This window comes from Strigops habroptila, chromosome 10 (assembly GCF_004027225.2).
Source record: "Strigops habroptila isolate Jane chromosome 10, bStrHab1.2.pri, whole genome shotgun sequence".
Lineage (NCBI taxonomy): Eukaryota > Metazoa > Chordata > Aves > Psittaciformes > Psittacidae > Strigops > Strigops habroptila.
The window spans coordinates 25,001,345-25,029,265 of NC_046359.1; the positions used below are offsets into that span (position 1 = coordinate 25,001,345).

The 27,921-nt window shown below is 36.5% G+C and overlaps 1 protein-coding gene across 5 annotated transcripts in view; it reads left to right on the top strand.

Moving 5' to 3' along the window:
- The window catches only part of ZFAND3 (zinc finger AN1-type containing 3), a 142,255-nt gene that overhangs the window by 28,063 nt on the left and 86,271 nt on the right, over nt 1–27,921 (top strand). Inside the window, exons 1-4 of one of the 5 annotated variants that reach the window (XM_030499219.1) lie at nt 4,862–4,873; nt 5,165–5,251; nt 6,725–6,765; nt 8,632–8,658. In XM_030499219.1, coding sequence (XP_030355079.1) covers nt 5,250–5,251; nt 6,725–6,765; nt 8,632–8,658 — 70 coding nt within the window. In that variant the 5' untranslated portion in view covers nt 4,862–4,873; nt 5,165–5,249. The other 4 variants (XM_030499216.1, XM_030499218.1, XM_030499214.1 and 1 more) reach the window with 4 other exon arrangements.

Below are 27,921 nucleotides of genomic sequence, written 5' to 3' on the forward strand. Positions count from 1 at the left end.
GCCACTGAGATTTTTTTTTAAAGAAAGTGTAGAGACATGTATTCATGGGAATATGAAGCATTTAGTTTTGACTGGAAGGTACCAACTTTGTAAGCTCAGCTAGAAACCTAATTGAGTCAGATCTAAGTTCTTACAAACTGTCTTACCTAATTTAGATGCATTGGATTCTTTGCAGTTTATAATATGAATTGTTGGAGAAGGCTTTGAATTGAAACTCTTATCAGTGCTTTTGTGTCAGAGCCCATAATATGTTTTGTAAGAGTAAGGAGCTACTTTGTTGCTGTGTATTTTCCCCATTTTCCCCTCTTACTCTTGTATATTTGTGCTCTTTGGCCTTATTGTCAACAAAGCACTTCAGTGTCTGTATATTTAAAGCATGAAAAGTGCATAGGGTTTTAAAAGAATACAGAGTGCAGCCACTGATAAAAAATAATAAATCAGAATACAGCTACTTCACCGGGATGCATCAGCGTATCTTTTGAGTGTAGAAAGCTGCCAGAAGGGCATTGCACTAGTACGCTCTGCTGTGGATAAAGTTTACCCTCCATTTAGTTCATATTGAGGTCAGGATGATGAGGTCCTTATGAACATGTGACTCACTAACTGAAGCATCATTTTCAGCAGCTTACCAAAAATCTTGAAATGATAAGCAACACTTAAATTGTTTGTGGTGAAAATGAGGAGTCCAAAACCAGAATATTAATATATTTTCCATGCAAAAAAAGGTGCCCTTTAGTAATGGTAATAATTATAAAATCTTACTGATAACACTTTTCTAATTAAACTAGAATGCTTATCACTGAGCGTGTGGGTATAGAAGAGCTGATGAAATAGAGGACATTGACTGTATTTATGGGATACTTAATTTCAGATTTTAGTTTGCTTAAAAATCTTTTTCTGGTTGTCAAGTTCTCTACAGGTCTGCCTGGTTTTGGTGTGCTCCACTTTGCTCTTTTATTTGAAAAGAGTTTGGCATACATCATTCTTCAAGAATAACTGAGCTCCCTCAGTCATAAAGATACAAATAATTGCTTAAAATATCTAAAAAAACCTTGCCCATATCCCCTCAGCAAGATCATAAATTAAGGAGGAACTATAAATATCAAATGTGCGGCATATATGAAACCAATGAGGTGACTTCTGATTTAGAGCAGTGAAATTGCTTTCTTCAGTTGCTAGTGTGCAGGATACACAGAACTTTCAAAGGACGATTGAAGGTCTTATTAACAGAGTCTAATTAACCTTATTCCTGTACAAGGTGAAGCGTTATATGCTCTAAGCGAATGATGAAAAGTGAAAGGAAAATACAGAATTGGATCAATTTTCTTTTAATGATAAGTTGGACTTGATGATCTTAAAGGTCTTTTCCAACGTAGTTGATTCTATGATTCTACAATCCTAGTCTGGTTGGATGAAAGTAAACGTATGTGGGCTATGGTTTTGCTTTTGCTGTGTGCCAAGATTCAGCTCCGAGTGAATTCTTCAGAGTTATAAACCTTTGAAAATTGCTTTATAATGGAAATGGTGACAGACCATTAACTACAGTACTATAAATGCATTGATTTAACACATGTATAGTTGTCCTCAGTTGCCAAATACATGAAACAGTATGTGCTGAATGTATAGGGAGGAGGCTTCTTTGTACTTTTAACTAATTAATAAGAATCATGTCATTAAGTTAATGTTTCTCAAACATTTGGCCCCTGACAATATTGGACAGGTATCATTCAGGGGTGAAGATCTGTTTGTACTGTGGTGACACTGTGATCCCACTGTAATTGCTGTACTGGAAGGGGACCAAGAAGCATTTAACATAGTGTGTTTAATCACCAGTGCAATTATAGCGCCACTGAAGCAGGTACCTTTTCCTGCTACCAAGTCATGGGAACTTCTGAATCATAAAGAATCATTACTAGATATGCTGGAAAACCTTGCTCCCAATAAAAATGCAGAATCTGAGATTTTGCAGTCATACTTAATTAGCATATGTGGCTTAAATATCTTTTGATATTTAATGCATGAATGCTATATGAAAGCATTTTTTCTCCGAACTCCTTATTCCTCCATCCTCAAAAGACAACGGAACAAAAATTGTTTGCAAGAATAACTGTTATTCTGGTGTTGTTTTTCAAGCATTGAGGATATGTACCTATATTAGAATCTTTACTTAGTTTTTTCTCTGGTGAGTTGCACAATTCTTGGTGAGCTTCTATATTAGTAATACTAGTTCACTATTACCTTAAAAAGTGCAGGAGACATCCAAATATAATCCTAATATAGACGAAACTGAGCATTTATATTGGCCTTTTCCACTTCTGTGGAGTTAAGCTAGTATTAGTTTTTAGTGTTTCTGCTTTGCTGGGTTTTTTTCTTTCCTCTTAAAGATGGGATGGGGAAGCTAGGAAGTGCCTGAGAGTCTGCTGGAAAATGTATTGGAAAATGGATTTTGTTACAAAACCTTCAGTATTTATTAGGTGTGCCTATCTTAAGTTTCTTGGCAGAAAATTGTTCTCATTAGGGAGACTGAGTGCTGAGTGTCCTGAGATCAGACAAATTCCTGTGTATTTCTTTTTAACTTTCTTTGAATGTGCAGAATTTCCACATGGAATTGGTTCTTGAACCCTCCGATTGAGATTGTCTTGGGTTTTTGGTTTTGGGTTGGGGTTTTTTTCGTATGTTCTGGCCATTCTGATAAACTACTGTACATCTAACAGTCTTGTCTTTGACATTTATAGCTAGAATTTAAACTTCATGCTCTAGATGTGGTTCTGTATTGATAAAATCATTTACTGGGAGAGGCGGAAGGAAAAACAAACTTCCAATGAAGACAGAGTAGAATGCACATTGATTTCGATGGTACCTCACAATGGTATACTGCCAAATGGCAAGAAGGAAAAGAAGTAATTAGTAGTGTAGGGCATAAATTTGAGTAAATAGCTTTGAGTGCTTTTAGTGGAGTAGATAAGGCCACGTTAGTAAGAATGTACTGGAAGTACTATATGAAAGTGGAATTGGGGAAGTAGTCTCTTCAGTTTTATTAAGTAGTTACTTCAAATCCTATGTATTTATAAGTATGTTATTTTTGATATTTAATGCCTCTTTCTGGCTGTCACTTTGCATTATTCACCTTTAACTGGAGATGCAGATGTGGATCTCATTGAAGTTAGGACCTGATACTGGTCTGCGTGTGCATCTGTCTGAAGGCTCAAATAATTTCTTTTGCTGTGGAGGTTTGTAGAGACTACAGTGTAAGTAAGGGAAGATGGTTTGAATAGCCTCAAATGTGTTTTTTACCATTACATGTGATTTATTTATTGCTTAAAGTATAAATATGTTACAACTTCCAGGATTTCCCATTTCTGTAAAGTTTGTCCTCTTTCAAAACCGCAGTGTCATTGCTGCTACTTTCATGGCTGTGTTGTTAAAGGAGTATTTGTTTTGTTGTTTGGGGTTTTTTTTTTTGCACTGGAAGCATTTTTAATACCTATGCTTGTTTCAGACACCGAGCCCTGAGGAAGTGTTGCATGCGATTGTTCTGTAGCCTCTGGGGTTTTCCAGCTGGCTTGAAGTATCCTCTGCCTCTAACTTGCTCTGCCACTTGACCTTCTGAGCTTGCTTCACCTTGTGATTCCAATCTCCATAATAATTCTGTTTCACCCTTTAGTTAAATGGTTTCTTTTTGACAGATAGAAGTACTTTCAAATAGGGTTTAACTTTATATTCTGTCTAGGAGATAGTACCATTCTATTTGACTTCATTTATCCATAAATATGAATGTCTTCCTGAATACCAGCTTAAATTATGTACAAGTGGAGACTGTAAATTATCAGTATAAAGCTGGCTTTCTAGGGATATTGTACATATAAAGTGTATACTGTAGTAATTCTGGTTTAGGTATTGTTAAGCATGACGCTGACTTTTATGAGGGAAATCTTGGAATTATCTTAATGTATCCATGTTTTTTAACTGTCCTGCCTGGCAGTAAAGCTTCTGGTGATTGCTGGGGTCACTAGGAAATAGTTAATATAAAACAGTGGTGTTGTTAACAAGATTTACTTCACAGAGAAACCAGCAATATGCGGGTTTGCTCAATTTTAAGTGTCTGGTGAGAGAGCCCTTGCCTGCTGCAAAGAGATGGTGATGAGAGGAAGGATTCGCAGTGTAACAAAGGCTGTAAAACATACATTTTACTTGGCAGATATTGATATGACTCTCAATACCTAGTAAGTTTAATGTATGTAAACTGCTTAATGCATTTTCCTTGCAAGGCTTTTGCTGTATTTAAATATTGCACTTTCAAAAAGGGGCTGATTGTTGATCCACACTGTTACTGTCTCTAATAAAAAATGCCATTTTCTTAGTTCTGGTGTAATGTTGATAGATCTGCAGTGACTTAAGTGACCGTAAAAGACAGACAGGAAAAAAACCCACTCAAAGTTTAGATTCTCATCTTACGTAGGAGCCTCAGACTGACTTTGAGTGCCTTGAAAGAAAGAACAGTGAACTTATTAGCTCACAAGGTCACTTGTCCAACAGCACTGTCCTTTCAGAAAATCTGGGAGGTTTTGGTGTTATGAGTAAATGGCAGCCTTTTTTCTTTCCCTCCCCCCCCCCATAGCTGTATGTTGTGTGTGTTTTCCATTGTTAGTGTGCTGATAAGTAAATATTTTATGAGGCTTTGGATTGATATTTAACAGCTGAGATGGTTGATTATACCAGTGAAAACATTTGTCATTGCCCGTTCCAATGTCATCAATATGAACCATCTGAACTCTGCCTTTCTTTTTCTTTGCTGCCCCTGGGGTTTAATGGCTTTGCAGAGAAGCTCCTGCCTGGCATATTGAGCTGCTCCAGAAGGTCTAACCCATAAGCAGTGAGTACTGAACTGCAGCACACTAATGCTGTAGGTGTTGACTCACCATGCTGTTTTTAATTGCAGTTCTTTCGAAGGTAGATAATCTGTGCAGACTGTCAACATAGATATTGAATCTTTGGGTATATACCAAATTGATGATGTATTTGTATGGCTACAAATGCTGTTCTGCTTTTCTTTTCCTGGGAATTAACTTTTCTCCTGTGCACATACTGTTTGCATTTAAAACTAGCTTTCATGTGTCTGTGGCTATTGCTATAGCTGGCAAATGCTTATGTCTCATATCTGCAGTGAACTGTGTTCTTCTAGAATTCTTGAGCCTGATATAAAGCAGCTTTCAAATGTGCATGAATTGAAAAGCATCTGTAATGTTTTGATGTGACTAATACTAAGATATGATTGACCAAGTCTGGATTTACTTTGTTACTGGAAAGTCATTCAAAATCCATTTGCAAACTTGGGGGGAGGTGTGTGTGAATTCTATAATTCTCATAGTTGTGTTCATTTATGATAAAATTGCTTTGAAAAAATTGACAATTTTTTTGTCTTGAGATAATAAGCAGTTTGATTTTTATAATTTGTATATTGTAAGATGCCAGTCTCAAAATTCTGTCTATTTGGCTGGACATAGAAAACAACTGGTTTGGTAGTCTCAATTGGTTTTGTGTATGCATATTTGTGAAGATAAAGATACAATTAATTTAGCTAAATAATATGTTCCAGCTAGAGGTTGCCCTGAGGAGGTATAGACCCAGTTTTGGTTCAGCCTTGCCTGTCCATATGTACTTTCAGACCTGCTCAGGATGGTGTTAATGCTTATATGCAGTGGTGGAGCTGATTCAGGAATGCTGAACAAATCAAATATTGGGCAGTGTGCACAGGAGCTGAGTTGCTCTTACATAAAGACATTTCAACACTTAGAGAGCTCTTGAGGATATTCTTCAGTTCACTTTGTAAAGGAGGTGTTGTGATGTTAGAACTCTGTAAAATGGGAGAAACTTATTCTCCCACAGTATATTGCTTTGGGTAGTTCATGGCAGCCCTAGAGAGGTCCTATAGCCTTACTTTTTAAAATGTTTTTTTCTTGTGAGCCGACTGACTTTATGAGGGTGAACACTTGTGACAACATTGCTCAAACACTTTGGAGACATCTGGGAGGCTTAAGATATTGCTGTCATTCTCCAACTGTTTTTCTCTCAGCTGAAGGTTGCTGCCCTCAAAGCTGAGCCTCACTAATGGATCATATGAACTATCCTAGTCGATGTCACTGCAAAGTCAGCCAGGTTATTTTAAATTACTGCTGGATGCAGCTGAGGGTAGCAATGAACAGCTTGAGGTAATAACTTCTTAAACCATTCCAGTTAGACTTCCAAGAGCACATCTGTCTGTGTCCTTATAAGTGCAAGAATTTAATCTCTCCATTGCTGTACTGTATTCAGGATTTGTCAGGACTGCAGAACTATTGCCAAGGGGAGTCTAATATTCAACTGGAATGTATTGGCTCTTCTTGTCTATCATTATTATCATATTGCAGTAGAAAGATTCGAATTATGAGTGTTTAACATACACATTGAATGGTAAAGTAAGCTTATTTAAAAGTATGGGTAAATGTACGGAAGCCATATTATGGAAGCTCTTTAAACTGGAAAGAGATTGCCATATGAGGTCTCTTCCCCCTGACCCTGTTCCTAGTTCAGCCACTTCTAGCCACTTGTCTTTGATTCCTAGTAAAATTTAAGTTCTTACCCTATATATATCCTTGCTTCATTCCCCAAAAATCTTCCCTGTATTCATTAGAATTATAATGAATTTTTTAGCTCTTTTTTTTTTTTTTTTTTATTTTTGCCTCAGGTCCAGCAAGACTATGAATCTCTGTTCCAAATGCTTTGCTGGTAAGTGCAGTAAAAGGTTTTTGTGTTTTTGTTAGATTATCGAAACCACATTGTTGGCATCTCCTTTAGGATTTGCGCGTGGGTTTTTCTTCCTTCAGTGTGTATGTGTAATCAGATTTTCCTCACTTCGGTGCTTCGTTTATTTGCTAATCAAGAACCTTTTGTGTAAATGTACCAATCAAACCTTGTTCTTGAGGTTTATGGAGTTCTGGAACACCCTTGCATTACAGAGCTCTGTTGTCAGCACAGCTCCTATATGGATGATGTGGCTTGCAAATTGCAGAAGTCTGAATTGTAGTTTGGAAGTTTGTAGGATTTATTTTGATAATCTCTGAAATATGGTTAAAAATGAAAAATGGCTAAAAAATGAGAAGTTGTTATAGAATAGAACACATCTTGTTCTATTTCTTTTTAACTTGCAGTCCGTGAATATTAAATCATCAGTAGCTCATCAGTAAACTAATTGCTACATATTATTTTCTTACTGCAAGGTCATTGCTACTGTGTAAAATGTTAGGAATTGCTATTGACCTTTTCCTGTTTTCATGCTCTAGCTTTGCCTTTCTGATTTTTTTGGTATTATTTAGTATTATAAAATTATTTTTAATTGTAATTAAAGTGCTGTCATAGTTCATGATATTTAGTTTCTCTTGGGGGAACAGATACAATATTAGAAAGTTCAGATTTTTTTTTCTTTTAAACTTTAAAGCTTTTTCAGATAATTTTTTTTTTTTTTTTTTTTTAACCAAAAATAAATTTTGACTTGTAGTTTTCAGATCTTGGGTTCAGCATTGCTTCATTAAACAAACACATGGGAAATAAAGATTATCAAAGGCTGATCAGAAAAATGATGCATGTATTTCTCTGGCTGTTTTCCAAAGCCATGGATCACTAGAAGGGGTATACCGAAGAAAGTGCAAGTCTGCCCTTGTACTCTTTCCCTACTGACCACAGTCAGAAACAAGCTGCTAGGTCTTTGATTTGACTCGGTACAACTGTTATGTTCATGTTAGCGCTATAAACAACTTGCGTTCGTGTACCTCAGAAATGTGGATTTTCTAATAAGGAGAGACGAAAATAGCCCTTCCTTCATATTCTGAGGTTAACAGAATACCCAGAACTTCACAGCCAGGAGACCAGGCATTAAGCAAAGCATCTTTTATTTTGGCTTTACTGTTTTGTTGTTGTTGTTTTTAACAAGAAGAAAAGTTCTTGGCTTCTGTTCTGTAATTCTCCTGAAGTCCATTACCTCTGATCATCGTTTTTCCTGTTGTAAGAATATGAAATGATACCAAAATATTTGTGTGAATTGTAGTGGAGGGTAGCTTACTTTTTAAAAATTTTAAAGACCTCACAGACTGTTTATTTTGAGACTTTTAAAGTGTTTGAGTAACTTAAAAAGCTACTGCCTGTTGGAACAAAACCAAGTATTGTGGAAAAAGGCAAATATACTCTGTCTTTTAGCTCTTAACTATGGTTCTTTCAGCAAGTAGAAAGAAACATTGAAATAACCAGTTCTGTTTGAGTAGTAACTCAAAACTTCTCAATGCCATCATTTTTTAATGTAAATGAAGTATTTTTAGCATATCTTTTTGTAGTGGATTTCCAGCCACAATATAGAAATAGAAGGATGTATACTTTTGTTTCTGTAAATATAACTACTACAGATAGCAAGATTGTAGGCAAGTAAGCTGTTGAAAGATGTTTTTCAGCAGTCCAGGTACTCCAAAGATATGATGTGGGAAAAAGTTTCTCTTGTTTCTCTTTTAATATGGCAACTTAATCAAATATATTGAAGTAGATTTGTATGCGAGGGAAAATTGGGAATTATTATTTCTCTTGACTGTTGTTTCTTTTTTATTTTAGAAAAAAGAAATCCACACAACGAAAAAGGTTAGTAACTTTGTTAAATTATGGGTTTTTTTTAAAGAGGGAAGGGATAGAATCCAGTCTTCCTATTTTTTAAAGAATTCATTTCAGACACGCACAGCAGCAAAGCCCCTTGTATCTGTGTGAGCATTATCTTTTTATATAAATCAGGGGGAAGGGCAAGAAGTCAGCAAGAGGCGAAAACATTGTTGGGTTTACATTGCAATATGAGTTATTATGTGGAACATTCCTATCTTTTTTTCCAGACTTTCTGAACTATGTACAAGTTTGTAAATACATGGTCATGAGCTCTTTGCTTCTGCCCTTCCTCTCTTCCCCATCCCCTGGGAAAAATGGTCATAGTTTTGTGTCTGTGATGTTCATTAGCATGGAAATGAAGCAAAGGGAAATAGTCAGGGGCTGAGAGTTTGCCTTCTTGTTTGACCAAATGCTTGTGATTTTTAAATTTAAATGAATTCAGTGAATTTTCACTCCTGTTTGTCCAAAGATGAAACAAACAGCAAAAGCAACCAGATTACGTAGCATCTGGAGACTGGAATTCCTTGTTTTGGTTATCATTGTACATTTTCTTGTATTAAACCCAGGAATACATTTCACAGGTTATTATAGAGGTAATGTTGTTCAGCTTTCTGTGGCAAGAGTGAGCTGGATACTGCACAGATACGTGCAACCCTTTGCTTAGAAGAGCCCAACGTTTTGACTAAGCTCTTCTGTACAACCACAGATCTGCTGTTCATTTGCCACAGACTAGTTCTTGGCTTGCACATAAAGGTTGATAAATACTGGAGTGGAGCTTAAACTTGGCTCTTCTCTTAAGCCCTCTGCCTCCTCTTCACCCCATCTGCCTGTTCAGGAAGGAATACCTGACTTGTTTTATTTAAGCTCTGTAGAAGCAGCAGACTCTGAAATGTTCAAGAGCCTCTCTGAAATAATTTCAAGTTAATTGTACTTCTGCAGAGTACTTTACAACATTCTGTCTCCAATTCAGTGCTGACCACATGCTATCAATGCCTGAAAGTCTCTAGATACAGTACAAGTGCAATCCTACATATTAAATTGCTTCAAAGAAATTTGCTCTTCAGATGGTTAAGGCATAGTTGCTTCAGACTTCTGGCACATTCAGAATACAAATGAAATAATGTGGGTTTTTTTTTTTTTTTTAATGAGAATATAGGCTGTTAAGTGAAAAAAATGCAAATTCTGGCCAGAGTGTCTCCCTTAGTAACACAACATCTTTTGCTAATACTGCAACCTCTCTTCTTTAAATATGGTAAACTGAAACTTGAGTGATTGAAATACAGGACAAGTGATGAGTGAAATTTTTCAGAAGTACTCTTTATTAATCTATCTTTGCTCCCATTAGGTTTATGGAAGTTTTAATCTCAGCTTAAGTTAGGGACATTGTTTGAGTCCTTTTGAAAAGCCACTTTTATAAAGTAGGCTCTTTCAGGCAGGAATTCTACAAACATTCATGGAAACAACACCTGTTACCCTAAGAACTCAATTTTAATTGGAACCTCTGGGAACAGTCACGGAACAAACTCGTAACAGACTAAGAACAAATATTTAAATACTGAAAACATTAAAGCTAGACTTTCTACTTAAATCACTCCCAAAATGCACTCTGCTTTTAATCCATTTGATTGTGAGTCTCAAAAGTTTCATTTGTGTTGAAACTATCAGCTTTGGAAAGAGTGGTGCAGGAAGGAGATTTCAGCTTAATCAGTAGTATATGAAGCTGAAGGTGAGTGTGGCACTGCATGGTTTGGTAGAGAGATGGGAAACTGGAAGAAGATGAAATGATGATTAGAGTATTCATGGATTTGTGAATCTATTTCATAGCCCTTCTGGCTGAAGGTGTAATTGAAACTTCTAGAGATGGGTATCCATCTCTCTTCTTAATCCAGCTACGCAGTGTTCATGTTCTGTGAAGTGCAAGATCAGCATCACTGAATTTGAGAAAATACTTCAATCCTATAACCCAAGAATTTTCTGAGTTTTAGGGGTCTCAGCTCTTAGTTCAGTTTTATTTTTAGCTTGAAATCATATACGTTTTGGGGTTTTTTACGCACTGGTATCTTAATGAGTAAAAATGATAGACTTTTCATCTCTAGTTATGAAGTAGGAAATTGGTATTGGTGGAACCACAGATGTATTTTCAATACATATGCTTAGCTCTATGCCAGATTATGAAATTTTGTGATCTCAATAGAATCTTTTATGCTCCTGAATTTGAAAGATCTGATGGGGGGGAGAAGAGAGAAAAAAAACCCTGACAATTAACTTCTGTATATCGTCAGATTCTAGACTATATCATATTATTCGCTCTTATTTCTATTTACTGAACTGAGTGTCTTGACTGTAGAGTTATTTCATGGTTTTGTGCATCTTAACCCTTCTGCTTTGTTGAGCAGACCTTTATTTTGTCCTGCCCTAAGTCACACACACAGTTTTTGGAGCTTACAAGATTGGGGGGTTTGTGACTCAGAGAGTCACTTCAATAACACAATTTCCTCTTCTCTCAGTCTTTGTAAATCCTGGGAGGTATTTAGAATGCTGCCTTGTCTGGCAGTAATAATACCTGCCTCAAAAATCAGTGCTCCTGCCTAAATAGATTTTGCTTTTAATCAATTGCTAACTTGATCCTCAGTCAAGCTTTCAGCTTGCTTACTGGAAACCTTTTCTTCAGGTGCATCTTGCATCTTGCTCATTCAGATGTTATCTTTGTTCCATGCTGTTGTATGATAAATGGTAAAATATGCTCTTCATAAAGTTTTCATTCCTAAATGCATGATCAAAATCTGTTAGGTTTGCATTTTCCATATCCTTGTAATTTCTGATGTGAATCCACGTTTTAGTACTTTGCTAGAAAAACAGCAAGCATTTTCAGAAGTATGAAAACAGCACTGAGTACTTGCTTTCTTTATGTGTACACAAAATGTTTCTTTTTCAGTTTAGTATTCCGTTTGTTGGCTCCTAATGGAAACTGGTGCCTCAATTTGTTGCTTCATTGGGCTAGAATTTGTTGCTGTATTCATGTCTGTCTCTTGTATTTTGAAGTACATGGAGTGCTGACTACAAAACCCAATGCTTACTGGCTAGCACTTGAAAGTAGTCAAGCTTCATCTTAACCTTCTATTACACAATCAGGCTTGCAGCTAGGTAATTCTTTGGAAAATCGTATAGCTGGTCATAGTGGCAACAAAGGTACTTCTAATTTCTAGAGCATCTGCTAATAATGATCTATAACATTCCAGATACAGATATTGCTTGGCATACACTTAATTTCTTCTACTCTATGACCAAAGAATTTTTAAAAGGGGAAGGCTGGTAGGGAAAAAATATTTAGTATAGTTAGTAAACTTGAAAAGGTGAAACGTGTGCTCAACTTGAGAGAGACAATCACCATGAAATGGAATTAAGAATTGAATAAATTACTTTAGTTGAGCATAATTTTTTTTATAAGCTTTATTTGCACTGCTGACCCCGAAGATTCTTTTTACTCTGTTAGTATGCATAGTTATTCTGCAGCTTAAAAGATCTGAGTAATAGCTCTGTTTGCATTGTTAAAACAGGACAATATTTTGTGAAAGGATTGGGAAAGGATTTATGGTTTTAGTTGACTCCTTTCCCCCTAATGTATCTTAAAGTTTTGAAGGGGAAATACAAAGTAATGGAAAATGAATTTATTCAAGTATAGTTGTATTATCTAAGCTTAGGACTAATTTTTTTTTTTTCACTTCTGTCAAGAACAGTACCATCAACCAAATTATCATCATTATTTTGCTGTGTGTTCCTAGTAGTCAATATATACAGGAAAATTGGAAGTTTGGAAGACAGTGATACTTGAAGCTTTCTAGGCTTGCTGAAGTTTTAAGAGTTAAATAGCACATTTTGAATGAAGTTAGTGTAATATTACTTGGCGGGGTCTAGTTTTTCCTTCGTCTATATTATCATGGCATTGAAGTTGTGAGTACAGAGCTCCTATGTTGCTTTGCTGGCAATACTAACATGATTTTGCTGTGCATTATAAAGAAAGGCATTAAAGATGCTGTATGGAAGACACAACCCTCATCTGCCTGGGTCCTGGCTGCACAAAGGTGTTGTGTGCACAGCAGTGCAGCATAGGGTGTCAATAGGACCAGCGGTTCAGCTGCTAGTTCAATTTTCTCAATTATCTTCCTCCTCCTCCCATCTTCATCTATATAAAATAGTGGGAAAGGGCAAGCACTGATGGAGGACAGGCCCATGAAGTATTTCTATTTCTGTACAATCGTTAGTGGAAGAAAGAAAGAAAGAGAATTTCTATCACTGTCAGCTGGCACTCAAATGTTGTGTATTGAGGTAGGACAGGCTTTTCCTTTTTCTCTTCCTCATGTCTGCTACTGACTTCAAGTTAGTAGGGCTTTTTCCAGTCACATTTGAAAGTATCTTTTCACCGGCACAGTCTAGGAAAATGGAATACCTTTTAATTAAGAACTTTAACATTTTACAGTCAATCAATCAATCCTATCAGCAAACTACTCTATAGGACGTTAGTGGCTGTTTCACTGGATTGCATCTTGCTAAATTCACAGTCTAGTAGTCTGGAGCTCATTTGTTAAAAATATGAATTAGACTCAAACAAAAATATGACCTCTTCTCAGCACTGGCTACCTAAAAAGACTGCCAGATAGTCTTAACTTATTTTTTCCTCTCTCTGGACAAGACATTGCTGATATTTTCCGTATGTTTTCTTTTTCTTAGCTCAGGGCATTGCAAGTCCCATTGTATAGATTGATCTACAAGCAAGCAAAAGGGCTTAGCCCTTTTTTTTGTCTCATACTTGCATTATTTTTAGTTTTTCATAGCTCTGTTTTATAGTATGTTTTCTTCCTTACAGTAAAGCCAGTTTATTTCTGTTTTGTTAATATCTTGTTCACCTTCTAACTCATAACCTTTCCAAATGACTCACTGAAACACCAGCTGTAATTTAGTCTCTTGTGTGTAGGTTCTCTGATGATGTGAAAAAAAAGAGAAATGTTAGAAATATGACTTAATTGCCATGATGTTTGCACATTGCCAGCATGAAAGCAGAGTTACCTATTTAGAATGTGCAACCCACAGGTTTAATTTATTAAACTTTCTTGTAACTCCATTCTCCTTAAATGTGTGCATAAGATAGGAGAGGGAATGCTTTTCTTTATTTCCCATTTAGCAATTTGCTTGATGTATAGAAAAGTCTGTTCTCCGTTTTGTGTACTTGCTAGTTTGGAGTTTATAGAGACACTAGTGATTTGTTCCTTAGCCTCCCTGTGGAGTTTGTTCCATATTACAGTCTAATTCCATGTCCATGTCGTGCACTCCTGAGCTGTTAATTTGTACATTTCGATGCAGTTTGTTTCATCGTGTTTTTGTAATCCAAACTGAATGTAACGAGCTATGTGCTTTGGGGACCCAGCCTTGCCTTGCCAATTAGAACAAGTGGTTACTGAGAGCGAGCATGTTTTAAATAAAACATGGCACCTCTGCATGGGACCAGCAGCCTTCAGGGAATAAAAAAGGGTATTTAACTCTTTCTCTCTGAGAGGTCAGTATCAGTGAGCACATTTTAGAAACAATCAACTCCTTCCTTTGAGAAGTAGGATGCAGATTTATGTTTCATCTTGCAAACAAAATTTAGTTTATCATTGGAGACATGTCATTCAGGGCGGCATGTGGAGTATTTGGGAATGCACAAGGATATCCGTCAAGTTGACTGCATGTGTTCTAGGATTCTAATCGCTCATGCCACATGAAAATTTTACAGGGCTAGCAGCTAACCTTTCTCTTTCTCCTGGTACTGCTACGCAAGGAGTGCCAGGTGGTAACAGAGTTAGCTTCAAAATGTGTTTTACAAGACAAAGAGTCTAGAAGTAACACTTCCTAAATAAGAGTACTGAGGTTATATGCTACATGGCCTTGAGGAGGGACTCATTGTTCTACCACTTCCAGGTAATCGAGAAAGGGTACCTCTTTGACCATCACTATTTGTGATTGTTGCAGAAATTATCCAGCATTTTACTGTTTTTTACACTAATTAAACTTCCTGGCAAATTCAAGCAAAACACAACAACGGTTTTAGAAGTTTACTTTACTTTGCAATTCTTTCTTGCATTCCAGCCCCAACATTTCCTTTCATCTCTCTTCACTCAAACTTGCACATTCTATATTGGTTGTGCATCTTCAAAGGAAGAAGTTACTGTCCACCAGCAACCTTCAGTGAAGGACACTGAGAAAGAATTTAGTGAACAGTCACAGCGATTGACTCGGACAACATTTCAATAGTCCTTACATAGACAAGCAAGCCAAGACCAAGAAAAATGTCTCTTGTGAAAACCTTTTAGCTCAGCAGCTAGTTGTAAGGGAAATATAGCTGTTTAATGTGATTTAAGCTGTTAGGTAAGCAGGTATACAGGACAGACATAGGATAGGATACATACAGGACAGGATAATAGAACCCAATGTAACCAATGACTTTCAATTGTCTATCTATTTTATATGAAAGGAATGTGATTAGCAGCTAGACAGCTTAGCATCTTAGCCAGGAACTTGAGACCTGCTTTCCTTTTCACAGTCAATGATCATTTCTTTGTGATACGAGACAAGTTGGTCTTTCTTTTTAACTTTTTTCCCCCCCCTTTTTTTTCCTTTTTTTTTTCTTTCTTTTTCCTTCCACTTCTGTTCCTCATCAGCTACTGAGCAATGATGGTATTTCCCTGCTTCACTGGAATGTTCGTGAAGATAAAATGGATATGATAATCAGTAGCAGCGGTCATTTAAGGAGCTGGGATAAATCTAGAGCCCTATCTTGGGAAACAAAAGGTCGTTTTGAGGAATAATATCTGTATTTTCCTCTTCCAAATCAGCTTGAAGTAAGCGCGCCATTAGCACATATTAGATTAAAATGCAAATTGGCTGTCTTCAAAGTCAGTCAAGGCCCTCATGCTGAGTAAATTGCCCAGACTCTGGGGCAGAAGCTTGTTCTTCTGGTTGTATGTAATACAGATTCACACCACCATCCCCCAGCTCTAGCATAGCATTAGTGATAGTGCAGGATATGAGTGTAACAGATTAATGTCAGATTGTATGGAGGAGGAAGGCAATCTTATTTCAGAAAATCTGTAGTTAATTTCATTTTGTCTATGCTTTCACACCTGTGTACTCACAAGCCCCAAGATGCATGTCCAGGTAGCCTGGCCAACATTATCTCTGTGCAACACACAGAACAAGGAGTTCTGGCTATTGAGCCCTTGCTATGATGGCAAGCCGATTTTTGGACCTGGCTATTATACCTTTGAAGAATGGATGCCAGGAGGGACCTTTTGCTTCTTTACTTTGTCTTAGTTCTCATAAGTCTTAGGCAAAATTCTGGAATTTCTCTTCTTTCCCATATGTGGTGATTCTGTAGTTGCAGTTCTGTTCTTTATCTTCAGTTTATTTCTCTTCTAAAACAGAATGAAATCACATTGTTGCAATTAATGCATACCATTTCTTTTAAACCTTTCAATGCTGTTTCTAGTGGAGCCTGCAAACTTTCCAGACATTCTTTTTTCATACCAGTCTTCATATATCTATTACAAATCTCATATGTTCTCACAGAGTTAGTCACCAGAGGGCAAACTGCTCATGCAGATTTAGTCAATACAATTATAACTTTGTTTTTTGGGTTTCCTTTTTGTTTGTTTTGGGTTGGGTTTTTTTCTTTAAACATTGTTTATGAATGAGTTTGCATGTATTATTAACTAGTTGGAAAGTGCAGAGCAGGAATCTGGCTTGAATCTTAATTATGAGTAGATGAACGTCCATAAATGGGGGCCAGGGAATCTTGTGCTGGAGATCTCTAAGCTTGTAGGATGGTAGATAAGGCCTTTCTTGAAAAGCTATCCCGAATAACTGCATCTCTAATAACTGAGTGTGTAAGACTGTTTCTTTCCTTTGCAGAAAGCATAGACTGTTGACTGAATCTGGCACTGAAGATTTAAGAAATTACAAGACAGGTTATGGTGCTGTAATAATTAATCCAATCTGTGTGCATTATAACTGTCTTTTAATTATGCTAAAAGGATTAAAGAGTACAGGAAAGCATGAGAGTACTGGCCTAATCTCCTGGTTTAAATCACAGGTCATTAAATATCATCTAGGTAAGCTCTGTTAGCTTGAAAATGTCTCCTTTACACAGATACCTTGTACTGAAGTGAAGACGCCGGGGCTTCTGCATGCACCACGGGCACTAATATTTCTAATAAGTAACCTCCCTCACTATTAAGTAAGAAATAAGGTAACATTTTTAATTGCACTGAATTGGAAGCAATTGTACTGAATTGTACTGAATTGGAAGCAGTATAAGACATTGCTATGCCCTATATCTTCTTACTACAGCATTTGCATATTGACCTGAATAGAGAATAATTATTTTCTTTGTAGAATTTCTTTAGAGAGCTAATTAACCCCCTAGTGGTTCAAGAAAATAAATAATTTACCATCTTGACATTTCTGTGAGTCGAGGTGGTGATATTCTTCTTCCCTATACAAAGATAAGAATCTAAAGTACAAATGTCAAACATCCACAGGTATTAGCAACTTTGAGAAGCCTTGGGATTGTACCCGGTCCTTAACCTCCCTCTCCCAAAGCATATAATTTTATGATGCTTTGAACATGGGAAGTATGGCTCTCCCTATCTTTATGGAACTGCAAGGGTGCTGAATGATTCTGCTAGTGTGGAGCCAAGAGTACCTATTTCAACATCATGAAAATAAATAATGAGTAGGAGGAACTAACATAAGTTACGTAGGAATTCCGTGGCAGAGACAGTGGGTAGAATTTAGTCACTTCTGATTTCTCTTCAGAATTTTCCTGGGGGTTAAAATGAAGCCAAGAGTCTAGCAGAAAGGAGCTTTGCTTTCTGTAAAATTCTGATTGCACATTTTGAACTTCTTCTATCCAGTAAGCAAGTTAAGGTTCCTATAAAAGAGAAGTTCTGTGATTGTTTGCATGCATTATGAAAATAATTTAAATAGAGGTCAGATCAGAAGTGTACAAAAATGGTTAGTTCAGACACTTTCCAATTTCAGACTGCTTGACTTTTTGAAGCTTAGTGTGGGATTTTACCATCCTGTAATGCCACCTGCTATCCTATAGTTTTCAGTTATTCAGTTATTTGGAACTCTGACTCTTACTGGGCCAAAGCATTTTGAAACCATGAGTCAGGAGTGTCAATTCTGAGCTGTTGGGCTGCAGTCAGGCCACAAGTTGGATGCTCTGTCTTTCTTGTGATCAAAAGTGCTGAGGCTCTACAAGCAGTCTAGAGTAGCTCTAGTAATGATATTCAGAGCGTAATGCAAGATTTTTCTCCTTCCTTTGCCTTAAGACTTCTCATGGGACAGATTTGGAGGGAAGCTATGGTTTGTATAATTTTAACTACTAATGTTACCCACAGCATAGCTGTTACTCGTATAAGTGAACACACAAATTTCACTATGAACAAGGTTAACGAACTTAGTGTATCAGGAGGAAACCTTGGAGCTTTCTAAACTTTGTGTTTATGTACATTTATGTACATTAGTAGTTAAGTAAAATTGGTAGCATCTTAATTTGATCTCAGTTGCTAAATAACAGGACCTTTTATATCTTGGGATTGGGCCATTTCTGCCCAGCTATGTGAGAAAGATCCCATATAAAAGGAGAGCAAATTATGAACACACAATAGATGTCTTGGGGAGCTGTAAGAATTAAAAATGACCAAAAATAAACTTGTGCATCTTGAATACTTTAGGATTGCTCAAAGCAGACTTCGTATTCACTTGCTTTCAATTAAAGTCTCTTTATCTGAAATACAAGTTGTTTGCAGTGGGCTAAATAAGCAATAGAGAAAGCTGTGATAGGTATAAATAATCCTAGAAATGCAGAAGCATATAATGGGTGTAGACATCTAGCCAGTTGACAAAGGTAAGTTAATGTTTTAAAAGGCCTCAAGTAGTCTTTATTCTGCACCATTTCTGTTAGTGTCTGTAATTATTACTTTAAAAGAGTTAAAATTATTGCATAGCTGGAAACTTTAAGGGTGTCATAGAAATAGGAGATAGAAATAGTATAGAAATAGGAGTCACTTGTTTTGATAATAAGCACATTAAAATCATAGCTCTGATGTATGACTGCTGCTAGTCAGAGGTAACTGGATGGGTTCCATTATGAGTAACTTTGGGTTTTTTTCTAATTGGGCCCTTGAATCTGTGAACAACTGAAGTGAAAAAAAGTGTCTCTGAATCTGAAGTCAAGATGGCTGGCAACAATATCCAAATCAGTGTATCTTGGCAGCTGTAGATAGTGAAAGGTGCATTTTGCTCCATCTCTTTCTTTTCTTTCTTTCTTTGAAAGGGTCTTGGTGTGCCTCAGTTGGGAGAAAATATATAGGAATATTCATCAAACATGTTTAGAAATGCAGAGTGCTGGAGTCTTTTGTAACAGAACCTGTTTTTCTTGGTGGTAACCAAAAGAGCTTTTTTGATGTAAAGGTCAGATTTCATGTATTTGTTCCCACTTGAGCTCTTTTTGACAGAATGAAAGCTGTTTTGCTCTTGATTTATAAGATATTTACTGTGAGTTAGTACCGCATAAGTATCTGACATTGTGAGCAGCTCTGTGTTCAGCTGACCGTGCCCTAGTTTATGGTGAAAGGAATTTTAAGATATTTATTGGGGCCTTTTCTGTAAGTACTGTAGCAAAGTGCACAGTGTCCATTTGCAGGGGAGCAGAAGGAATGGTTTTCGTTTTAACTTGAAACAGTTTTCTACACAGCAAGCTGCAGTAAGTAACTCCGTATAGAGCGAGAATGAGTAGTCAGTTGTGGCTCTTTCCATACACACACCCAAGCCTGAGAAATTTTATCATGCCTTAACCTACAGTGGAGTAAAACTTCTGGCTCACTCACTTTTGACTTCTGACAATGTTGACAGTAGGACTTGAGGGTGTATCTCCTTTTAGGGCACTTCAGAAAATGAGGTACTAAACCTTGTATACTGTTACGGCATCTTGTTTTATCATTAGGCTTACCAAAGTATTCAAATGAGAGTCTAGTTCCTTTTTATAAAAATGAAATGTTAAGCAGATAACATTGGTGTGATGGCACATAATTTATATACATTCAAGTTGAAGATACCTATGGAGAGCAAGAACAGTTTGTAACCCTTTATTGCACTCTAGTAAAATTAATCAGAATCCATTTCATGGATTTTGATAAGGGTTTGGTTAAGAAGAAAACTTTGAACCATTCTAGAGGTATCAAAATTTGAAGAAGGATTTTAGTATATTTACCCATATAAATGTGCCTAGAGGCAGCATTTTATGGTTTTTTTTACCATTCAGAAGCCTTGCATCTTAGACTATGCTTGAGTAATGTCAGATTAAATGCTCTTATCTACACAGAGTTTTAAATATTATTCTTCAGTGTGTAGAAAAATACTGATTGTTTTTATCGTTTTCTCTTCCCGATGGTGGTGTTCCACGACAGTCAGGGATAAAGTAAAGCTTTCTTAATCTGGACCATATTTTTTGTGTGTATATGTATTTAGTGGGAAATAAACCAAAATGATGTTGTGCGTTTATATAAACATATACATATAGTACATACACATTCTGTATTTTTACCAGTGTGTGCGTTCTCTCTGGATATGTGCTCTGTATTTTATGTAAATGATCTGAGGTGATTTTTTTACTCTGTATCGTATGTTAAGTATTTCCCATTTTGAAGTTACTTCACTTTTTACAACTTGATGTTAACTGGTCACATTCCTAATCAAAATAATCGTTCAGAAATTGGAAGACCTCAGTGATGGGCCAAACCCTGTGTATGTTATTTTGAATTGACTAGCTTTTATCTGCTGGTGCTATAAAGGAGCAGATGAGGCATGATGTTGTAAAAGTTGCTGGCTAAGCACGTATATGGAAATACTAAACTACCTCTTGTTAGAGTAACCTCTTCTAGAAGTGCAGAGAAACTGTTTTATTAATCTTGTTTTCTTTTAATTATTTTAATGATTAACATGTAATTATGAAACAGGAAGAATGACAATTAGCTTCCTGGCCTCTTTGCTTTAATTTGTAAACAGGGATGTTGGGAAGGAACATCATTCAGGGTATTCCTTCCTGCATGATATTCCTGACAGTCTGAAGCAGTCAGTTTTGCTAACAGTAGTAGCACTTTTAAGTAAATACGAAGCATGTGTGAAACGGGAAAAAAAAAATAATTAAAAAATCCAAAGCATTTGAAGTAACTTTTTATTTAACCAAGTAATCAATTTTAAGTTCCTAAACTTGTGAACTTGCAAGTAAATTCCAGTTTGCATTCAGGTGTACCTGTAAATTGAGTAGACAGATAAGCTAGCAAACAAGAAATGTCCAACAAAACAGGACAAATGCTAAGCTTAATTATTTTGTAAATGTGTGTAGATATCCTTTAATTTTTTAAATTAACAAAAAGTGCTAAATTTCATGTTTGAATGTGAACAGTGATTGAGATGCAGCCTTTAAACTTGATGTTTATAAAATATTTTTGTTTAAATGAGTCATTTGTGAAACAGGATTAGAGTAACATTAACAAAGTTTAAAATCTGGTGATTCTTTCTAGAGCTTCCAGGCTAGAACCATTTTGCTTCCTTTTCTCCTTTCCTAGTGAAATGCTGAGGAATTCAAGACCTGAAAATGGAAGACATGCATACGCTAGTATGAGATTGTATTATTGAGCATGTGAAGAAAACCCATGTTCTGTTCTGCAGACTTGTTCTTCACCAAGTCTGAGGCTGAGTAGCTGTAGAATCTGTGTAAGCATCTAGCTGCAATGGTTGAGATGCTTGCTGGTTTCTACCCAACCTTCCTTTTTGCTTAGCCAAAAGGAAGCTTTGGCTTTTAGACTCAGTGGAAACGCTTTGGCACACAGCTTGGCATATATCTCGGTCACATTCTGCCCTCTTTGGTTCCCTGTTCTCTGAAAGGCTAAGGGTTGGATGAGGGGCAAGTTACAGTGGCATGGCATTTGCTGTGTCTAAAACCTTGACTTTTTGTTTAATGCCTTGTGTTAGAAAACTCTTCTGTTTTGTATTGTGCCTCATATTGTGTACAGCAAAAGGCTGTATCCTAGTAAGGATGTGGGCATCTTTACAAAATGCTAATTCATGCATATCTGGGTTAATGAAGGGAAAGTTTCCTGACTTTTGACTGTACCACAGCTTCCAGTTAGGATGTGGTCGAGTGAAACTAGTAGGAAATTACTGTCATGGCTTTTTTTGGTCTGTGCTGTTCTGGCTCTCAAAGTACAACTTCCTTTGCTAAAACCCTTCTATGGTAGTATTTAGTATCATTTATTAAACAGAGGCTTAATACAGAGTTGAATTTCGTGGTTAACTGCAACTCATTTTCTGCCCTTTGCTCAAGGGAAAGCAAGTAGGAGGCTTCCTGCTTCTTTTCGCAGTTTTACTGCTGATTAGGGAAACTGAGACTATAAAAGTTGGTGGGTTTTTCTGCTATATAAGCTTGTGCAGCAAGGTATTAACAATCTTTCACTTGTGCCCTGGTCTATTAGCAGGAATATACCATGGTACAAGAATGAATTTGTTGAAAATTTTATGCTTCCATGACCTATTGTAGAATGTTATCCTGCTGCAGGCTTATTAAGTCATTTTTCATCTCCTCTTAAATTAACGTTGATGTTCTATTACTGAATTTGTTCTTGTCTTCAGATTGGAACATAAAGGAAAAAAATCTTATTGCTGGAATATTAAAATTAGTTGTTTAATAAGCAGTACCTTGCTTGAAGTAGAGTTCTCCTACAAAGATTATAATGTAAGATCAATCTCTGCTTTAGATTTGCTTTCATGTATGAAAAAGTACTTTTTGGAGCATTTGGGGCATCAGAAGAATGCAGGAAGGATGAGTTGATATCATAGTGAGAAAGGGCAGACTGCAGAAGAAGAAAAACCCATGTCCATCCATGCCAGTATTGCAAGGGATAGTAACTCTTCAGAGCGTTCTGCCTTAATACCTTTTCAATAACTGTCTTGTGACACTGTCTGCTGTTTGGTGATGTGAATTTCATGTGATTTACAGAGAGGTGGGAAGGCTGTTTGAAATTAAATGTTAGTCTTGGTGGTTGGAGGTTTTTGTTAGCTTTGAAAAGAGCCTTTTGCAAAAGTGAGTGCAGGTTTGGAGCAGGCAGGTTGGGAGCTGGCATTTTACAATTGTTTTCACTACAGATTTTACCTCTGATTGAACTTGGTTCAACTGTAAGTTGCTGATAATGAATTTCTGTTCACCTATGGAAGACAAATTTGTCAGTTTCTATTTAATACTTTTATAAAAATTTTTGAATACTCCAGATGAAGCATTTGCTTTTAACTTCAGGAACAAGGTAGATCCATAGAGATAGAGTTGGAGTGCTCAGCAGAACCAGTAAGGTTGGAATTGCCAAAGTGGAAAGAAATTCTTTGTTTTGCTTTTAAGATAATTTCATCACCCTCCTTGAAGACTTAGAGTCCTTCAGACAAAGCTTAGACATAAATGTAGTGAGCTGGTGTTTGACAGTAATGGGATGATGTGTCAGTAATTCACAAATTAACAGCCATAGACAGAAGCACTCAGTTTTCTGAGAGATTTTAAATTGTTGGTTTCAGAACCTTTTACGTTCATCAGGGAAGTGATGATTTGCTTTTACTGTTTTGTATTTGTTCTGTTTTTTTTCTCCTGGTGGGATGGACACGATAGCTGAGGAAGAAGAAAATTATCTTCAGTTTGTTCTTTGGGACAACTGTGTTTTTTCCAGGAGTGTTTCTAGCGTGTTTTCTTACACTTGCTTTCTTGTAGAGTGGCAGCAGAATCACAAAAGGCATATTTTTTTTAACACATTTGATTAAAGTTGATGTCTTCAAATCACGTTCATCTAGCTCAGATATAATAAAACTAATGTAACATTCAGTAGTTTTGTGTCTAAACCATTTTAAATTGGTGCAAACTGCTGGTTAAAGTAATCATACACTGGCCAGAGAGTTGAGATATGAAAGTCAGGGTTAGAGTTAGCTTCTTTTTTCTAACCTGTATTGCTGAAATTTAGATCATGAAAGGAAGAGTTGGAAACTTTGCTGCCGAATGTCCAAGTTGTGTGTCTCATCCTGTGGGACTGACTCTTGCTGTAACACCATTTATGAAGAAGAAAGCTTTGGTTTGTTGAAAGCCATAAACTAGTGAAGTAAAACTAGTTTTGATCACCTGTCTGCAGATGATACAGGATTTCTGATCTACTTCTGGCATGTGATGTGTGCTACAGAAATTGCTTTGAGGATGATAGGCAAATAAATTAATGGAATTGCTTCATCTTTACAAAGAACAAAGGAAAAATGATAATTTCCCTGATGTTTACCAAATGAGATACCAAGACTAATCGAAATACATATACTTAAAATCTGAGTATTGCACTGCAAGGAAATAGCATTTTTTCCTCCATTTTCATGTCAAACACCATGATATTTTTGTACTTGAGCTGTATTTAGTCCTAGAGCCTTTTAGAAAGCTTGTAAAATAAAAACATTAAGTTTGTGCATATGTTAGCTTACCAAAAAAAAAAAAAAAGTGCAAGACAAGTGTGAGCTTTCTAGGGTTAAAATAAGTGAGGGTAACACTGATCTTTCTGATCTTTATTTATTTATTTATTTAACTTCTTCCTTCTTAGAAGGAGGATATTCACTGGATATTGGGTGTAGCTTAGCTCCCAATAGGCATCAAGAATCTGAGGTGTGTACCTTGCTGTAGAGCTGCTTTCTTTTCCAAGTATTCTTACAGCACTGTTGGTCTAACGTGGGTTTTGCTAACTCGTCTCATGGGCTGCAGCTCCTGCCTTAGGTAGGCTGTACTCGTAAGTGGTCCCAACTCAGAATGACTTTTTTTTCTTTTTTTCCTTACGATTTGTGTGAAAATTCAAATTACTCAGATTTATCTCCAGAAATGAACAGAAGAAAGTGGGGATCTGTTTGAACACAAAAAACCTTCATAAAATAGGGACCAAGTTTGGAATCTCTGTTTTCTAGATAGCAATGATTTGTGTTGCCAGGTCTACAGGTGTCCACTGGAAAAAGTTCCCGTAGGCTAGAAAGTTCTTTCTCATGTCCTTGTTCCCCCCCGATTTTTATTTCCTCATCTGATTCAGAAGATGAGTGATAGATATGCATCCAGTGGTGTGGTAATACTTTACAGAATGCTGTACAACAAAGTTAAAGGAAAGCATCTGTATCTCTGGTAGCTTTCTGAGGAGCAGTTTTAATCCCTAGGGTGTGATAAGTTGCCTGTCTTGTACGATCTGGGGTAAGTGTTCCTTACAAATTAGGCATTCTGTGGTAACCTCTTTAAATTCTTGAAATCAAACCCACAGTGTTCAAGAATTGAAAAACCAATATTATGAAGCTTTCCCAAGAAGCAGATGTGCATTAAAATGTTAAGCAGCATGCTCCTAGTGTTTTTCACTGAGAGAAAATAAGTGAAACATTAACAGTTTTTATACTTTGTTAAGGTGATAAGTCATTTGTGATAATGCTTCTTCCTTACCCCTGTCATCATCTTCTGTGTAGGTAAATGTGAGCTGCATTTTTGAAGGAATTTTCTGCATTTGTGCTGTCTGGTGTTTAAATTATTAGGCCTTTTCTTGTAACTCTTATAATGAGGTTTCAAAACTGTTCTAGTTTCTTATCAAGGCTTTCAGGTATGTTCATGCTTGAAATGTACTGTTTACGAGTAGAGTAAATATATTTTTTTTTTTTCCTATATGTATGCTTATTACTTTTCCAAAGGAACTGAAAGTTAATCTTAACTCTAACCTGGCAATCTTGTGTATGTATGATACTGGCCTCATCCATGATTAAAAATTTAGAGTAAGGTTAAGTCACTAGGTGCTGACAGACAAATCATGAAAGGTGTAGTAGCTAAATAGAAGGGAATCCACAGAGAAACTGCATTCACTTTTGAAAATATTTTTTAGTTTTTATTTTTGTTCAGTAGCTTGTGTCTGGCTCCCCATTACACTTGGGGGAGTCACAGCTGTATCTTCGCTTCTGCCAGTACCCAGTGAAGTGGATATGCAGAGCTCCATCCATAGGGCAGAACAGCTGAGAAAAGCATGTAAAATAAAGACAAAAGTTGGAGAATTCATATTGAATCTTAGGATTCAGTCTGAACACCTTAACAAAAATCTGAGTTGTTTATTTACAGTATGCCAGTGTGTCATGCCACTCCTGTCAAATTTCTTGAAAGCACTAACCAATAGTGCTGCACTCACTTATGTAGGGTTGACAGCTGGGTTGGAAAATTACACTACTCTTTTGGAACCCATCAAACCTATTCAGTAATTAGTAAATTTAAGAATAATTGAGTCTGCATGAATTGGTGGTACCATGTGATACCACTGGTGATGAAAATTTATTAGCAAGCCTGAAAAAATTCTTTACTCCGTAGTGGTCTAGTCACCCTAATAAATCTTCTAGATGATCTTCAGTAAAAACAGTGGTAGAAACTGGATGCCAATTTCAGTCTCATTTTACAATGACAATAGCATTTATGGAATTTTGTTGTGTGGCTTTTCTGATATTTAGGCAACTGGCTTTGTTATTTCTGTGTGCTTCACTCAAAAATAGAGCTGTGTAATGCACAGTTAGCTTTGTGCATGATTCACAGTCTGAGCTGGGAGATGGGCCGTGTGCTGGGGAGGCAGAGGCTACTGGTAGAAGGAACACTAGGACAGGGTTCTTGCAGTGGGAAAAGTCCTGTATTTCTTGAAATTAGACAATCCATGTCAGTGGCAAAAGCTTCCGTGCACAATAAAATTGTGAATATTAAGTTGAAATTTAAAAGGTTTTTTTATATTTTATTTTCTAAAAATTAGTATATTTAAATGACTAATGGATCAAAGCTACATTCACATTTTTAGTAGAAAACATAAGAAATTTTTGCCTAGCTTTTGTCTGCTGTGGGACATAAATAACTGGATTATATTTAGTTTTGAGGTTTAGAGGCACAGAGTAGATTTCCTTAATTTTGAAGGGGGGAGAGGGGAGAGATGCTTCATCGGAGCTCAGTCTGTGGAGTTACCTTGCTTACAGACTGTTCTTTTCATTGGCACAGAAATAATAAGTCATCTACTACACTGGATGTGACAGTGAATGAATGGGAGAGGAAGAGGTGAGAACAGAAAAGGGAAGGTGACAGCATCATAACACTGGAGGCATTTGTAAAATAATATTAGGTCCATTGATGCCCTGTCCTGTGTCAGTGCCATAGTGGAAGCTATTGACTCTTGTGCAGATTCCATTAACCAGATTTTTCTCAGTTTAGGAAGCTTCTTAGTAGAAATGCAACTTGTTAACCTGACACAGACCTTTCCCTTTGCCTTTGTTAAATTGGTGTAAGGAAATTAATTTGTATCAGATGCTTTATTCAGAGTTTTAGTTGAAGTTCTTTGAAATAAGTCTCTATTTCAGTTGCCTTAGGAAATCAAACTGAAAATTCCTGCAAAGAGTTCTGTTTGGTACTGTCTCTAGCATGTTTTTATTCTGCTGTGCGTGAATGTACGTTCTAGCTGCTAACGGGTTTCCTCTTCTGGAAGGTACAATTTAGATGTACAATGTAGATGTACCTTGCAGAATTGTTTAGTGAAACAGTAAAAAGAATTAAAAAACCACGCAATTCCTATTTGCATGAGAACCTCAACATACAATATTAAGTTCTCCTTTATGAAAATCTCCTATCTGCAGACATAAGTAGGCATAGTTCAGAGCAGTTTTCCCATTGATGATGATATTATAATGAAAACTGTATATCTTTTTGGTTTTGAGCAATAGAAGATAAACTTGTATGGCTTTTATAGCATTTAAATTTATTTCACAGTACTTAAATACTCTCATACACAGTATCCATTTGCTTTTTGCATCCTCCTTTTACTCTGCTGTGAATTTCTCATTTAAATCATCTATCACTTTTTCTTCAGTTCATACGTGGCACTTTGCTATATTCATTGCACAATACAAAAAATTTTAAGGTAAGAATTGCCAAAAGAAGCTAAGAATTACTAAAACTGTACGTTTATAAAGTGTTGTTCCAAAAGTGAAGTTTTCATTATAAAAATGAGAATAGTGATGGTAAAGGTGGCATCAGTCACTGTCAGCACAGATGCAGTAAATCCCAAAGCAAGACAGTAGCTCCAAACAGTAATAATGGAG